Source organism: Mandrillus leucophaeus, unplaced genomic scaffold (assembly GCF_000951045.1).
Source record: "Mandrillus leucophaeus isolate KB7577 unplaced genomic scaffold, Mleu.le_1.0 Scaffold199, whole genome shotgun sequence".
NCBI classification, from domain to species: Eukaryota; Metazoa; Chordata; class Mammalia; order Primates; family Cercopithecidae; genus Mandrillus; species Mandrillus leucophaeus.
Genome location: NW_012102020.1, coordinates 1,843,089 through 1,860,778, shown reverse-complemented (window position 1 = coordinate 1,860,778; position 17,690 = coordinate 1,843,089). Strand labels below are relative to the sequence as shown.

The window sequence follows — 17,690 nt, the reverse complement described above, 5'->3', positions numbered from 1 at the left end:
GAGGCTGAGGCAGGAGAATCACTTGAACCCAGGAGGCAGAGGTTGCAGTGAGCCGAGCTCGTGCCACTGCACTCCAGCCTGGGCGACAAGAGGGAAACTGTCTCAAAAAAAAAAAAAAGTTGCTTAGCAGAATAAAACCTTGCTCACTGGGTTCTATCTGTCCTTTAGTTAGAGATTTCCAGAGATGAGAAATAGCCCAAGAGCAGTGCAAAACTTTATAAGTCAGAGAGTTGTACAAAGTCAAGGAAAAGGGGAAAGGAGAATAGCCATGGTACCCAAATATTTGGCCCAGATATTCCGGATGTTTCTGTGAAGGTGTTTTCTTGAATGAGAGTAACATTGCAATCAGTGGCCTCTGAAGAAAAGATCACCTTCCATAATGTGGGTAGGCCTCACCCAACCAGGCGAAGGTCGGAGGAGAACAAAGACCCACCACCCCTGAACAAGAAGTCATTCTGCCTTTGGACTCCAAGGGCAACTCTCCCCTGAGTCTCCAGCCTGCTAGCCTATCCCATCAGATTTGAACTCGCCAAGCTTCTACAGTCATGTGAGCCAAATCCTTGAAAGTCATCTCTTGGCCAAGTGTGGTGACTCATGGCTGTAATCCCAGCACTTTCGGAGGCTGAGGCAGGAGGACTACTTGAGCCCAGGAGATCGACACCAGCCTGGGCAACATAGTGAGACCTCATCACTACAAAAAAAATAAACAAAATTAGCTGTGTATGGTGGTGCGTGCCTGTAGTCTCAGCCACTTGGGAGGCAGAAGTAGGAGGATCACTTTGGCACAGGAGACAGAGGTTGCAGTGAGCCGAAACCACTACACACCAGCCTGGGTGACAGAGTGAGACCCTGTCTCAAAAAAAAAAAAAGAAAAAAAGAAATCTCTTCCTTCCCTCCTCTTTCATATTCTTTCTCTGTGTATACATATATGATATATACACACATCCTATTGGTTCTGTTTCTCTGGAGAACCTTGACTAATACAGACACCAAAGAAAACGATCAGTCATTATAGAAATAGTACCAGTGGTCCTAAGAGGCATCACAACAGAGGAGGCACTGGCCTAAAGCACTGGGTGGGATAGGCGCCGTGAGAGCCATTGACAAGTTTCCATTTCCTCAGATTTCTCGTGGCCCGTAGCTTTATTGCACAGCCTTTATATGACTTTTCCTACTATAGGCTCTGAAATATTATAAGTTCTTAAACAATAATGATGAGTAAAGAAAGGACCACAGTAAAGGAAAAGAACAGATGGCTCATGAGACGTGAAGTTTGGTAATACTTACAACAACACGAGGTGTTACCAGGAGATACACGGTGTGACGAACTATCTTATTATCTCGAACATCCCATAATCTCTCCACTTTCCGAACTACTTTATCACTCCATTGATATAATCCAAGACTGTAATTACAGAATTAAAACACAATTATTATTGAAAATTCACCATTTTAAATGTAAAAATATTTACATTTACTGTAAAAAGTCTTTATAAATATCAATATGAAATTAAAATATTTGAGAACCTCCTATGTACCAAGTCCACGCAAAGTACTTGATAAGTATTTTCCTTTCTACATTTTTTTAAATTTAATTTTTTGGTTGGGTGCAGTGGCTCACACCGTAATCCCAGCACCTCAGCAGGCCAAGGTGGGAAGATTGCTTGAGCCCAGGAGTTTGATACCAGCCTAGGCAACACCGGAAGACCTTGTCTCTACAAAAAATTTAAAAATTAGCTGGGCGCAGTAGTGCAGGCCTGTGGTCCCAGCTACACAGGAGGCTGAGGTCAGAGAATCACTTGAGCCCAGGAGGTTGACGGTGCAGTGAGCCATGTTCGTGCCACTGCACTCCAGATGAAGTGACAGAGCAAGACCCTGTCTCAAAAACAAAATAAATAAAATAAAATAAAATAATCCAGGCATGGTAGTGTATGCCTGTAGTCCCAGGTACTCACGAGGCTGAGGCAAGAGGATCACTTGAGCTCAGGAGTTCAAAGCTGCAGTAAGCTATGTTCATATGGCTACACTCCAGCCTGGGTGACAATGAAATCCAGTCCAAAACATTTTTTTCAATTTATTTTTTATTTTTTGTTGAGACAAGGTCTGCTATGTTGCCAAAGCTGGCCTCGAATTCCTGGCCTCAAGCCATCTTTCCACCTCAGCCGTTCAACGCTCTGGGATTACAGGTGTGAGCCACTGGGCCTACCCTTGATAAGTATTTTCAAATTTCATCTTTTCAACAACCCTATGAGATTTTCATCACTATTCTGCAGATAAAGAGACAAAAGTTCAGGGAGATGAAGTAACTTGTTCAAGTTCACATAGCTAGCACTTGGCTAAGATGACGAATTACTTCCTTTTGACAAGCATACAGGATAAAATGAAAGCAAGTTCACAGATATCCAAGGATATAAGGAAACATAACCAACAAAATGCTATATTAATTTAGTGGGAAAGTAGAATGTATCTAATAACTGTGCTGTGAAGCTGATTATTCATTTAGAAAAAAAAAGGTTAAATCCCTTTTTCACCACATACAAAAATAAATTCCAGAAAGATATAAGCAAAAATGACAGAGTAAAAATCTCTCAAATTTCTCTCCTCTATGAAAGCAATGAGAAAACTACCCAAATTGGTGAAGTCAACTTTTTAAACTTTGGAAATTAATCAAAGATTTATAGCAATGCAGAAAGCATTTATTCATGAAAAATGGACGAATCTCTGTAGAAACAGGAGCAGTGCGGTGCGTTTCCATGCCCGCTCTCCAGCTTTGGGGCAGCCTTGAAAACCGACAGCCCACACTCATGGTGAAAACCAGTAACCTGACAGCCACTGTAGCAGGCAGAACAGGGTTAATTGGGAAAATGAATTTAAAAACATGCTTTAACTATACATCTACAAGAGATATAGTTTAGACTAAAGAACACAAATAGCTGGAAAGTAAAAGGATAAAAAGATATACTACATAGGCCAGGCGCAGTGGCTCACACCTGTAATCCCAGCACTTTGGGAGGCAAATCGCTAGAGGTCAGGAGTATGAGACCAAACCTGGCAAACATGGTGAAATTCCATCTCCACTAAAAACACAAAAATTAGCCAGGTGTGGTGGCACATGCCTATAATCCCAGCTACTCAGGAGGCTGAGGCAGGAGAATCGCTTGAACCTGGGAAGTGGAGGTTGCAGTGAGCCGAGATCACGCCGCTGCACTCCAGCCTGGGTAACAGAGTGAGACGCCGTCTCAAAAAATAATAGTAAAATAAATTTAAAATAAAAATAAAAAACTAGATGAGCATGGTGGCACACTCCCGTAGTCCCAGCTACTCAGGAGGCTGAGGTGGGAAGATCACCTGAGCCTGGGAAGATCAACACTGCAGTAAGCCATGATCGTGATTGTGCCACTGCACTGAGCCGGGGCAACAGAGTGAGACCCTCCCTGCCTCAAAAAAAAAAAAAAAAGGTTAAATCCAGCATAAAGATATAACAATTATAAACATATATGCACCTTACAAAAGAATCCCAAAATACATAAATCAAAAAAATTTTCAAATGCATTGAAGCTATAAATGTAAATAAATCAAATAATAATGTACTGGAATAAATTTAGGAGACTATTTTTACAATCTTTTGAGGCCTTAAGCAACAAAGAAAAAAACATCTGGGTACAGTGGTACGTGACTGTAGTCCAAGCTGCTTGAGAGACTGAGGCAGGAAGCTTGCCTGAGCCCAGGAGTTCGAGACCAGCCTGGGCAATATAGTGAGACTCTATCTCAAAAAAAAAAAAAAAAGATAAATTTAATGATAAAAAACTTAAAAACTTTTCTATACATGGCAAAAGTACGATAAATGAAGTAAAAAAATAAACAACCAGGAGAAATATTTATAATAAGCATGAAAAAGGAGCAATATCTCTAATTTATAAAGAACTTCTACAACGTGATTAGAAAGGGAAAATTAACCTAAAAGACTGGACAAGGAAAATAAACAGGCAGTGTACAAAGAGAAAATGCCAATGGCTAAAACCACACTATAGTCCTGGAAATACAACAATGAGATACCATCTTTTAATCCATCAAATTGGGCTTAAAAAATAAAAAAGATCTATAATATCCAATACTGATAAAGTGGTAACAAGAGCACTCATACACATCTGGTGGGAATGTGCTTTGCTATACCTTTTTTAAAAAAAAAAATGTAACATGGCAGTTTCTATTAAAATTTATAGTGTAAACAGATTTTAAATCGGCAATCCCAGTTTGGGAAATCTATCCTGCATACATAAAAGCACTGCTACAAAAGTAACATATTTATCTATTATAGAAAATTACAAGACTCTGTCTCAAAAAAAAAAAAAAAATTCAAACATGCAAAACATTAAAAGAATTGTTTAATAAACACCCTTATAATCAATAACCAGCTCACCTAGATTCTGTAATTAACATTTTGTTGTATTTGTTATCACGTGTCTGTTCATGTACCCATGCCTTAGAGAAATTATTTTTAATTCCTGTTTTTCCACGGCAAGGCAATGTTTACACATAAGCAGTGAACAAAGCCAGCCAGAAAATAAACAGCTTTGGCCGGGCGCGGTGGCTCAAGCCTGTAATTCCAGCACTTTGGGAGGCCAAGACGGGCGGATCACGAGGTCAAGAGATCGAGACCATCGTGGCCAACACGGTGAAACCCCGTCTCTACTAAAATACAAAAAATTAGCCGGGCACGGTGGCGGTGCCTGTAGTCCCAGCTACTCGGGAGGCTGAGGCAGGAGAATGGCGGGAACCCGGGAGGCGGAGCTTGCAGTGAGCTGAGATCTGGCCACTGGGCTCCAGCCTGGCTGATAGAGCAAAGACTCCGTCTCAAAAAATAAAAAATAAAATAAACAGCTTTTACCTTATTAATCACTCCAATCTCTCTTTACCATTCATACTTCAAGATTAACAGTTTCCCCAAATACAGTGAAAGCCAAATCCAATTCTTTACATCTGTAACAACTGAATGTATTACTCCATTATCTTCATTTTTACTGGAAGGCTTCTCTTTTTTTTCCTTGAGACGGTCTTGCTCTGTCACCCAGGCTGGAGTGCAGATGCATGATCACAGCACATGGCAGCCTCAACCTCCTGAGCTCAACTGATCCTTCTATCTCAGCACCCCAAGTAGCTGGGACCACAGGCGCAAGCAACCATGCCCGGCTAATTTTTGTATTTTTTTGTAGAGACAGGGTTTTGCCATGCTGCCCAGCAGGTTTTGAACTCATGGGCTCAAGCAATCAGCCCACCTTGGCCTCCCAAAGTGCTGGGATTACAGCCATGAGTCATCGTGCCTGGCTGGAAGGTATGATGCTTTTGAGGAATATCCTCAATGCAAGCAGGCACTGCAAATTATCAGCTTCAGAATGGTCCTTGTGTGTGGGTATCTCTCTCCTCCTTACTTACACCATTATGTAATGTTGCCTATCTCACAAGTTATGTTTTCCATAAAATGGCCTCTTATATCCTATGTTGTTTTAATATCTACAATTTCCTTAGGTTTGCCATGAAGACATTATTATTTATGGTATCTAATATGCTGTGATTCTCAGATTCTAGTCTTAGCACCCTCCTAAAAGAGGAAAGCAAGAACAACAACAATAAAAATACCTATAATTAAAAGGTGGGAGGCCGTCCGCAAATCTTGAAGTGAGAGGATTTCCATCTTTGTCATGGTAGAATGCAAACAGCCCAGCAGAGAAACCCTATAAGAAAAAGTTTAAAATGTCTTCAAGTGAAAAATGTCAAGGCTGATTACAGGCCTGAGATCAAAGGAGTGCACTGATACTAACTGGTTCACAGAAGCCCCACACTAGTGCTTCCGTAGGAATTTCTCATACGTTGGAATTGAACAACAATTTAGTGTTCCATATTTATAAATTTTAAATTCTAATTACTTGAGGTAAATATTTCTAACGAGAAATTTTCTTTTCTTTTTTTTTTTTTTTTGAGACAGAGTCTCGCTCTGCGGTCCAGGCTGGAGTGCAGTGGCCGGATCTCAGCTCACTGCAAGCTCCGCCTCCCGGGTTCACGCCATTCTCCTGCCTCAGCCTCCCGAGTAGCTGGGACTACAGGCACCCGCCACCTCGCCCGGCTAATTTTTTGTAATTTTTAGTAGAGACGGGGTTTCACCGTGTTAGCCAGGATGGTCTCGATCTCCTGACCTCGTGATCCACCCGTCTCGGCCTCTCAGAGTGCTGGGATTACAGGCTTGAGCCACCGCGCCCAGCCTCTAACGAGAAATTTTCTAAAACACATTATATATTTTACATTTATATTCAGTATAAATACTATAAACATCAATTACTGTCCTATAATTATATTTCCAGGCACCATTAGAGTTTTAAAACCATAAAGAGCAGCAACTGCTGTGTTTTAAATTCCTGTCTGCTGTGTGGGTGTGTGTGTGCGTACATTATGAAGTGGTTCTCAAAGTCAGTCTGCATTTTAAAGTTATTTTGGCCTTCTTATATATATAGAAGAATCCTCCCAAAGCGCTAGGATTACAGGCGAGAGCCACTGCGCCCGGCCCTTCTTCCTTTTTTGAGAAGGTATCAGCTATCAGGTGTCAATTTCGAACAAGAGCTGGACCAGAGCTGAAAAGATGGAAGCAGTACACTGAGATGCATGGCCAAGACTGACACTTGCCTACAACAGATAAATTTAATTAAAAATTACTAGGAAGATAAACATTCGTATGTGTTCAAATATACATGTAAAAAAGTATTTAGCTGACTATTTCCTTTCCTTTAATTTGAGGAAGTGGTATCATTACTACTGCCTCCCTATAAGGATATTCCCACGGTTATCAGAAGCAGCAGCTGAAGGGCCAGGCGCGGTGGCTCACGCCTGTAATCCCAGCACTTTGGGAGGCTGAGGTGGGGGGATCACTTGAGCCCAGGAGTTCAAGACCTGCCTGGGCAACATGGCGAGACCCCATCTCTACTAAAAATACAAAAATTAGCAGGGCATGGTGGTGCGTGTCTGTGGTCCCAGCTACTCTGGAGGCTGAGGTGGGAGGATCATTTGAGCACAGGAGTTTGAGACCAGCCTGGGCAACATAGCGAGACCTTATCTCTACCACAAAAAAAAAAAAAAAATTAGCCGAGTGTAGTGCACGTCTGCAGTCTTAGCTACCTGGGAGGCTGAGGTGGGATCACTTGAGCCCAGAAGGTTGAGGCTACAGTGGGCCATGATGGGGTCTTAAAAAACAAACAAAAAACGGTGGCAGCAGCCCAGGGCTCTGCCATATCTATATACTTTCATAGGCCTTTCAGTATCGTTAATTCTTCAATCTTAGAATTTTAAAAGAGGAAAAAGCTTTATAAATCTTTCTGTTTGTTTGTTTGATACAAGGTCTGCCTCTATCACCAGGCTGGAGTGCAGTGGCACAATCTTGGCTCACTGCAACCTCAAGCTCCCTGGGCTCAAGCCATCCTCCCACCTCAGCCTCCCAAGTAGCTGGTACCACAGGTGCACACCACCATGCCCTGCTAATTTTTGTATTTTTATTGAACATGAACCTAGGAATCTACATCATCTTAAAATGGAATATATGTATAAAAATGAGAACATACTAAGCAGAAAATCAGGGCATGAAGGAAAGAACAGTAACGGTAGAATTTACCAGGGCATGAATAACCTCATGTTTCACTGTGGACAGCATCCCAATAAACTCCTGAGGCTGGGTAGAGATCATATTTGGACACAGGTTAGCATATCCTGCTATTGGCCTGTCAAAATAGACATTGAATTTTTAAATTATATTCCAGAACAATATTTATTAACATTTACTTCTCCATCAAATACTGCTCAAGGACAGAAAAATCTTTGCAAAATATCAAATGTAATTTTGTACCATCACTATCTTTTACTTTTAAGACATGTATCCTGTGCCCTCCTATGGCATGGCAAATCAATACCTGTTTCCACAAAAGGACACAGATGACTATACTTTAATGCGAATTTTTGAAATATATCAATATAATACCCAAAAAAGAATGAACTGAAAGGCTCAAATTCCAACACTATTTTACTTGCAAAATCCATATTTGACTTCAGCATTTCAGTATATCTATGGGCACAGAGACAAGCAGGTAGAGAGGAAAACAGTTATCAAATGGGGCAATAAGTGAATGGTTCAAGTTGCTGAAAGTCGCTGACCCTTCTTATCTGTTTGCTATTCCCTTTCTCCTGCTCCAACACTGCCTACATTCACATAAATATTTCTACCTTCCCATCGCCTTCTTCCAAATTCTACATCCTTTAGAATCTACACACTTCTGCATCTCTCTCTGTGCCTAGAACCTGAAAGTCCAAAGGCAGACTAGGACTCAAGAGTCCAGAGTAATTCAGTTCCACCATGCGCCTCCCTGTCTTTCCAAAGCTGTGGCCAATGAACATTGCTGATGAACCCCAAGCTCAGTTCTCCTACCACTGTCTTAACATTTTACATAGAAATACCACAAAGCTCATCAAAGTATAACTGCCTATTTACAAAGTACATTTATCTTATTTAAATTGTTAAATATTGTATATTTTCTTCATAGGAAATAGCAATAGACTTAGAATTAGAGAAAGTATGAATACAATTCATTTATTTAAAAATTGCCACAGTGACCTCTAAAATATAAAATGGATTTCGCTTCCAGGCTTAAAACCCTTCAGGGGCTTCCTACAGCACTTAGAAGAAAACAATCCTGTCTGCCTGTCCAAGCACCTGTCCCCCAACAGTGTCCACTGAGGGGGCTCCTGAAGCAACAGGCGCACATGGCTTCTGCCTTCACGAGCTCTCCCCACATCTCTGTATTTGGCGACAGCCTATCAATGTTCAGCTAACGTTTCACTTTTTCAAAGCGGTCTTCCTTGCTCAATAGATCCACAAGGTGTTTCTCTTTTATTCTCCTCTACGTTACAACACTCTATTTATTTTCTACGAAGTATTTATCATACTTTGAAATCACATATTTATTTGCAGGAACATTTAATACCTGTCTCCCTCTGCAATCCATAAGTTCCATGAGGCAGGTACACATCTGTATTTTGTTTACCTCGTCTGTTGGCCACTCAAATATTCAAGAAATGAATTAATGCAATATAGCAATTGTGAAGGAAGGTTTCACTTTCTTGAAAAAGAAGAACTTAAGGCCAGGCGCAGTGGCTCATGACTGTCATTCCAGCACTTTGGGAGGCCAAGGCAGGTGGATCACCAGAGGTCAGGAGTTCAAGACCAGCCTGACCAACATGGCAAAACCTTGTCTCTACTAAAAATACAAAAATTAGCCAGGCGTGGTGGCGCACACCTGTAGTCTCAGCTACTCAGGGGGCTGAGGCAGGAGAATCACTTGAACTCAGGAGGCAGAGCTTGCAGTGAGCCGAGATTACGCCACTGCACACCAGCCTGGGCAACAGAGCGAGACACCGTCTCAAAAAAAAAAAAAAAAAAACCTGAAGATACTGCTTTTTCTTCTAACAAATCTAGGAGAAGCTAGTATAACTAATTCATATGTATCAAAGGACCATTGCTGAGGCGTTAAACATCCATCTATCAGTCAAAACACGAGCTGAGGCCAGGCACAGTGGCTCACACCTGTAATCCTAACACTCTGGGAGGCCGAGGCAGGCAGATCACCTGAGGTCAGGGGTTCGAGACCAGCCTGGCCAACTTAGTGAAACCCCTGTCTCTATTAAAAATACAAAAATTAGTTGGGTGCAGTGGCACACACTTGTAGTCCTAAATACTTGGGAAGCTGAGGCAGGAGAATCACTTGAACCCAGAAGGCAGAGGTTGCAGTGGGCCAAGATCCTGCCATTGCACTCCTGCCTGGGTGACAGAGCGAGAGTCTGTCACAAAAAAAAAAAAAGACTAGCTGACTCCCTTTGAAGTCAGCTAATCTCAAATCTAATCTCACCTAGATTTGAGAATGTTACATACAATCTATTCTGAGACATACGACAATTCCTGCTGCCTTTAATTGACTTGTCTGGTGTGTGACAGGCAATCTTCTGCATATATAACTTTTCATTTCAAAGCTGAGCTGCTTCACGGGAAAGTTTTTGAAATCTTTTGTAAATAAAGAGAACTCTGAATTTCTAAGTGATATTTAGCTAAGTGAATTACATATAACAAATGATACGACAATTAGATGAATAGTCATTATTAACACCTTTCTTAACAGTTTTAGCACATAAGTCCTAAAATTAAAGTTCAAATTGTTTCCTTAGAGTGGTAGTCACCTGCAAAGAAAATTCTCTTGACAGTGGACTTCTTCTTCTTCTTCTTATTATTATTATTATTATTGTTTTCTGGACACAGGGTCTGGCTCTGTGGCCCAGGCTGGAGTACAGTGGCACAATCACAGCTCTCTGCAGCCTCTGCCTCCCAGGCTTACGCAATCCTCCCATCTCAGCCTCCTGAGTAGCTGGGACTACAGGCGCACGCCACCACGCCTGGCTAATTTTTGTGTGTTTACTTGTAGAGACAGAGTTTCACCATGTTGCCCAGACTGGTCTCAAACTCCTGAGCTCAAGTGATCCACCCGCCTCAGCCTCGCAAAGAGCTGGGATTACAGGTGTGAGCCACTGTGCCCAGCCATTTTGTTTTTTCTTTTTTGTGGGGGACAAGGTTTCACTCTGTTGCCCAGGCTGGAGTGCAGTGGCATGATCACAGCTCACTGAGCCTCAACCTCTCAGGCTCAAGCAATCCTCCCACCTCAGTCTCCTGATAGCTGGGACCACAGGTGTGTGCCTCCATGCCTGGCCAATTTTATTTTTTGTCAAGATGAGGTCTCACTATGCTGCCCAAGCTGGTCTCAAACTCCTGGGCTGAAGTGATCCTCCCACCTCAGCCTCCCAAAGAGCTGGGATTCCAGGTGTGAGCCACCGTACTTGGCCCACTTGACAGTAGACTTTTTCTTTGGAATTTTGGCAAAAACAACAGGCTCAAAGTGGAAGAGGAACTGCAGGGAGAAAAGTCAAACGAAGTGCTTCACTTTTCTTTCACTTTGACTAAAAACTTGGGTTATCACATTAATAACAGTCTAATCACGGCCTCCTAACCACACTCCACATCCAGGCAGCATGCTATTCCTGTCTACCAGAGGCAACCTGGCAAATCCAAGATTCCTGTAATCTTAACACTACAAACAGTTTGCTTTAAAAGTTCCCATATTCGATCTTGGAAACTAAGTCCCAGAGGAAAATGTACCTGTCCATGTCTGCTTCCTGCTGACAATAGGCTGCATAAGAGATGATGTTTTCTTGGCTGCACCTCTCGGTGGCCAGAGCACCAACGTAAAGAACAAAGTCTGCATCTGAGATGCCTTCTTGGTCTGGCACACCCACTGCTCGATGAGGCCACTTACCACCGCGGTAGACCCTGCATTGCTGCACCCACGGGGGACATCAGAAAGCCAGAACAGACACAAAGTTAGATGTAGTGGCATTTAATCTTATAGTAAAATCTACACTATAAACACAGTACAATTTAATCTTTATTATCCCTAAACTTTTATCAAAAGCCATACCTCCCTGTCCACTCAATACTTAGCTCTAATTCTGAATTTATTTTACTGAAATGTCCACTTTACATAAAATGATCATAAACCTATAACTTCAATTAAATAATTGGTATTGACAAAGGAAGGCCAACCAAACAGGATGCTGAAAAGACAGAAATATAAAAGGTTTTAAAACTCTGAAACTAGATGAAGGGATTTCCCTAAAAGAAACTTTTTTTTTTTTTGCAACTTTCTTTGAATCTATAATTAATTCTAAACTAAATGGTAAAAAAAATTTTATCTAATAGAAATATATTTCCTATTATAATGTAATTCACATCTTGTTAAAAATTCAAATAATATAGGGTAGGAGTCATCTCCCCTTGTTTCTAATCTTCCAAGCAAATCTTTTATTATTAAAAACATTTTCTTTTTGAGGCAGAGTCATTCTGTCACCCAGGCTGGAGTGTAGTGACGTGATCTCGGCTCGGCTCCTGCCTCAGCATCCCGAGTAGCTGGGATTACAGGCGCCCACCACCACGCCTGGCTAATTTTTATATTTTTAGTAGAGACAGGGTTTCACCATGTTGGCCAGGCTGGTCTCGAACTCCTGAACTTGTGATCTGCCTGTCTCAGCCTCTCAAAGTGCTGAGATTACAGGCGTGAGCCACTGTGCCTGGCCTAAAATATTTCTTAAATATATATAGACGGGGTCTCACTATATTGACCAGGCTGGTCTCGAACTCCTGGCCTCAAGCAATCCTCCCATCTTGGCCTCCCAAAGTGCAGGGATTAAGGGATTACAGGCATGAGTCATGGCGCCCTGCCCAGCAAATCTTATTTGCCTCTGTAATGGTCACTTTTTTGAAAGCTACTTCTATCAAAATTCCCAAGTAATCATAATCTCCAAATTAGAAACAGAAAAATCAGTAAATTATTATTTTAAGGTGTAAGCAATGCTTGTAGAGAGAGGAAAAAAAACAACAAATTCTCATTTCATTTAATAGAAAATACACATTGTTTATTCTTCCTTCTCTAACACATGCATTTATGATTTTTAAAATCAATTACTTTAGGGAGTGGGAGCTAAGGAAATGCTGGTCAAAGAATACATGTTTATAGTTAGAAGAAATAAGTTCAAGAGATCTATTGTAAAGCACAGTGACTATGGTTAATGACAATATTGCTGTATTCTTATTTATTTGTTTAGTTTACTTTAGTTTTGTTTTGTTTTGAGCCAGAGTCGAAGTCTTGCTCTGTTGCCTAGGCTGGAGTGCAGTGGTGTGACCTGGGCTCACTGCAACCTCTGCCTCCTGGGTTCAAGCTTCTCCTGCCTCAGCCTCCTGAGGAACTGGGTTTACAGGCACCCGCCACCATGTCCGGCTAATTTTTGTATTTTTAGTAGAGAGAGGGTTTCGCCATGTTGGCCAGGCTGGTCTCGAACTCCTGACCTCAGGTGATCCGCCCGCCTCGGCCCCCTGAGTGCTGGGATTACAGGTGGGAGCCATTGTGTCCGACCTTCTAGTTTTTTTTTTTAAGCAATAGCTTAGCTTAGGCATAGTCTGAGATATTTTTATTTATCTATTTATTTTTGAGACAGGGTCTCACTCTGTCACCCAGGTTGGAGTACAGTGAGATCACAGCTCATTGCAACCTCCACATCCCCAGCTCAGGCAATCCTCCCACCACAGCCTCCCAAGTAGCTGGGACTACAGGTGCACGCCACAACTCCTGGCTAACTTTTTATATTTTTTGTAGAGACAGGGTTTCACCATGTTGCCAAGGCTGGTCTTAAACTCCTGGAGTGAAGTAATCTGCCTGCCTTGGCCTCCCAAAGTACTAGGACTACAGGTGTAAGTTACTGTGCCCAGCCTAAATTTTTTATTTTTTTGATATAAGTAATATATGTTCAATATGAGAAATCAGAACACCACAAAAATCTCCAGAACTTACAAAAGAAAAACACTTTCCCCAACAATCTCTTAAAGAAACGATTAACATTTTTATATGTATTCAGATTTAACATGTGTATACTTCCAGATTGCTTGATAATTTTTTATTGTGTTTCTATACTTTCAAATAAAATGGACTAACTGTGCATACTGATTTGCAACCTTTTTTTTTCATGTAAGAGCTTAAATATCTTTCCAAGTCAGTACATAGAGATCTCCTTCACTTTTTAACAACTGCAAAGTATTCCACTACATGGTTATACCACACCCTAATAGGCAAAACTAATACCCTAAATGGGCATATTTATAGTTTTGCAAAGAACACCTTTAAACATATATTACATAGCCATTAGTATTTTATGGAATAAACTTCTAGGTTGGCTTGAAGCATACATATTTTTTATCTTAAGAGATGTCAGACTGTCCTTTAAAAAACTGAGGTATATGCCTTGCTAAAAGATATTCTGGAAGACAAGACAACGTTCTAAGCTACACTGATTCAGCAGACCAAGATAAATGGGGCAGGGAGGTCTCTGGGGAGCAGGGAAGAAAGAAAATACCATTCGACTCACTTGAAAGCTAATGAAAGAATAAAATCAGCACATCTGTGATTACTTTTTGTAGACCAAGGAAGCTACTAGACTTTGAACTTGAATCTGTAAAAATTTTGGGACACTCACAAATTCAAAATCTCAAGTGTAAAAGTACTGCCAAGAGCCGGGTGAAATACCTGGAGATGTTCCTCTGGAACAACAACGGGGCCGCATTTCGTATGCGCGGCACACTCCCCGGTGCAGTACCTGTGAGGGTCGTTTTCCTTCCGGAGGTATTGGTTTGTTGCACATTGTCTTCAGTTCATTTGTACATCAAAGTTTAAATACAAAAAAGAGAATATTTTATAGCAGTTAAAAACATGGTAATCAACTGGTAGCTGCTATATTACTTCATTAATAATGTTACTATTTTAGTTAGGAAAGTAGTTAAGAAAGAATTCGGGTTCTATAGGAAATCCTCTTGATTTGTGTTTTTAAACACCCAAATACTTCATAAAGCCAACACTGTATACACATGAACGAGGGGAAAAGGTGATCTGGAGAACAGAGGACAACTACACCCAGAAAAAATGCAGTAGACCATCGCACAATGAAAGGTCAGGGAAAGAATGATTATCCAGCAGGCACTTTTTTTATTCCTTTTAAATACCTTGCAGTTTGGTCTCTAAGAACAAGCATAATAAAGTTATAGTATAAGTTTCATACCTTGTCATATTCATAGATAGGGAGAGGCAGAGTACTAAATGGCTGAAGAAAACCATCTGTGTTGAATGTGGCATACCTGCTAAGTAAGATAGTGCCCGCAGGTCGACGGACCTGAAAAGTCTTCTCTAAATAAGAAATAGCTTGTGGGAAAAGCTTGTTCTAAATAAAAGTTAAAAAAAGAAACAGAATTATAAGGAAGATATAAATTATATTTGAAACAAGCAAATACAGCATATTAATGAAAAAAGCCTTATAATTCTGGAATACAGATACTAGTCAAGGTTGTATGGTAAGGCGTAGGAAGACAGCAAGCCTAGGAGGAAAAGAATTTCCCCCATTTTCTAGTTCAGCTTGGGAAAACAGCACCAGACAGAAATTTCTTTCCCTAGTCCCACTTAAATAGAAAGCCAGAAAACATTTATCTCAACTGTTTTTAATTTTTAATTAAATATTAACTTCCTTCAATACTACACCTTTAACAAAACTGCAATATATCTCAACTATTAATCTAGATTACTATCAATGATGGACTGACTTAGATGATTCCAACAGTAAGATAGTTTATGTAAAGAAAATCTTACTTTTCATAAAACTCACCAATTTCTGTGGCCCATGGTGAGCTGGCTTTGTGTGTGTGCATGTGTGTGTGCCTGTGTGCGTGCGTGTATATGCGTGGGTGTGTGCGTGTGTGTGCGTGTGTGTGTGCACATGTGTGTGTGTGCGCGTGTGTGCATGTGTGTGCGCGCATGTTTGCGTGTGTGTGCGTGCATGTGCGTGTGCGTGCGTGCATCTGCGTGTGTGCGTGCGTGTGCGTGTGTGCCTGTGTGCATGTGTGTATGTGTGTGGGTGTGTGTGTCTCCATACGGTTAAAAATCTGATGTGGTTATCAAGTCAATCAATCCTCAGGAAAATAAACATTTCCACCAAAAGAACAGTGTTCTCAATGTGTTTCAAAAATTGTCTTTTTCACCCTATTCTCTGCATGATTTGCTTCCCAAAAACTTGAGAAAGCAAGCAAAAAAACGAGACTGATTAATTTAATGCCAAATACCAACAAAGTTTTCATGAGTGCATCACAAAGACACCTTTTGTGAAATGATAAACACTTTCACTACTAACACCTTTTATTCAGTCACAAGAGTCACGTATATATTTTTCTTTACTGAAGTAGAATTTGCATACAATAAAATTTTAAGTGTCCAATTCAAGTTACGAGTATTTATTACATACCTTTACAAGATTTTTTTTCTCAGGGAGCAACCTGAAAATAATGACATAAAAACATAAGAATTACCTCTCAGAGGCGTAGCACATGTAATCAAGAAACAACCACAAAAATGGGCAACCAGCAGGCCTTGGGGCTGCTCTGCCTATGGAGTAGCCATTCTTTTATTACTTTACTTTTCTAATAACCTTGCTTTCATTTTACTGTATGGATTTGCTTCTAATTCTTTCTCGTGAGAGATCCGAGAACCCTCTCCTGGAGTCTGAACCGGACCTCTTTCCCGTAACACTAGTACTTATTGAAGAGTACCTTCCAGGTCTGTTACTGTCCACGTCCAAGTAGATCCACATTTGTTCTGTTTAAATTATTCATGACTTACCAGGAAAGGGAGATGGTAAAAGAAAATTATTCATAATGTATAGGCTTTAATCATATCCCATATTTTCATATTTTCAGACTAAAATGCATTTTCAGCTTAATTCTGAAGCTACACTAGTCCTTTTTAAGTTTTATCTATGAATTTTTAAAACTTCAGGTAACAGATGAAAATACATTTAACATTTAGATTAATAATGAAAAAGACAATAAAATGGTGTACTTACTCTTCAACACTTTTATCATAAACAGTCTTGATTCTTAAATGCTCATCAACATCTCTCTTGACTACATGATTTGCCTTAAGATGAACTTTATTTATAACCTGAAAAAAGGGAACAGATTTGAAAACTTTTTAAGACATAGAGATTAACCCATTGCGATCCAAACTTAAAATTAATGAACTAAATTTCAAGTGTAACACCCAGAGAAAAAGTTCCCTGGCCCATATTCCACCGTTTCAGCATTCTTGAACCTCAAAGATCTCCCAAACAAGCACTACCATTTGGAAGGTAAGTACCATAAATTCAAGTCACATGACTAAATCATTATGGATACAGTAGTTGCCAAAAAGTTTTTAGAGTTCTCTGTCACTTATTTGTAGTTTCTTATATAAATTCTAGTTTTGCCAAATTGAGTCTCGAGAAAATGACAGGAAGCGACCAAAAGTATCTTCAATTACTTTAAAAGAGGACAAAAATTTATTTATGAAAGAATTTTTCATTTTGTATTTTTTCTCCAGTTCTCATTTACCATTTACACGATTTTTTCAGGGATGAATAAAAGAAGACAAGAAAGGTCTCCGCAGTATCAACACTTTATGAAACTCTTGATGTACGAAAGAAAAAATTGTGTTAGCTTAACTAAAAGTAAGCTATATACTATCTCATTCATATAATTCCAGCAGTGGACAACCACATTTTCATTTTTATACTATTTCTGCAGATTTATACAAGAAAATAAAATTTTATATTTTGTAAAAAACAACTATATGTTTGATCTATTAACATAACATAGTGACAGTCATAGATTTTCACAATACTTATTGCCTGCTCTGCTACAATGGCCTGACACCCTACCTCCAGTCTTTTACTCATTCTATTCCAACCTGTCTCCAGGTAACAGATTATTTCATGGCCCTTAAAAAACCATCAGAGGCCGGGTACAGTGGCTCACGCCTATAATTCCAGCACTTTGGGACTTTGGGAGTCCAAGGCAGGCAGATCACAAGATCAAGAGATCAAGACCATTCTGGCTAACGTGGTGAAACCCCGTCTCTATTAAAAATACAAAAACATTAGCCAGGCGTGGTGACGCATGCTTGTAGTTGCAGCTACTTGGGAGGCTGAGGCAG

General features: G+C 40.3%; 1 protein-coding gene across 2 annotated transcripts in view; it reads right to left on the bottom strand.

Annotated features, from left to right (window-relative positions):
• LMLN (leishmanolysin-like (metallopeptidase M8 family)) overlaps window positions 1-17,690 on the bottom strand; it is an 83,708-nt gene that overhangs the window by 45,669 nt on the left and 20,349 nt on the right. For both annotated transcript variants that reach the window (XM_011978719.1, XM_011978718.1), the window contains exons 2-9: window positions 16,564-16,661; window positions 15,967-15,997; window positions 14,813-14,895; window positions 14,208-14,325; window positions 11,234-11,412; window positions 7,655-7,760; window positions 5,638-5,732; window positions 1,288-1,405 (exon numbers count right to left, since the gene is read on the bottom strand). In XM_011978719.1, the coding sequence (XP_011834109.1) occupies window positions 1,288-1,405; window positions 5,638-5,732; window positions 7,655-7,760; window positions 11,234-11,412; window positions 14,208-14,325; window positions 14,813-14,895; window positions 15,967-15,997; window positions 16,564-16,661 (828 nt within the window). The remainder of the gene's footprint in view (window positions 1-1,287; window positions 1,406-5,637; window positions 5,733-7,654; window positions 7,761-11,233; window positions 11,413-14,207; window positions 14,326-14,812; window positions 14,896-15,966; window positions 15,998-16,563; window positions 16,662-17,690) is intronic.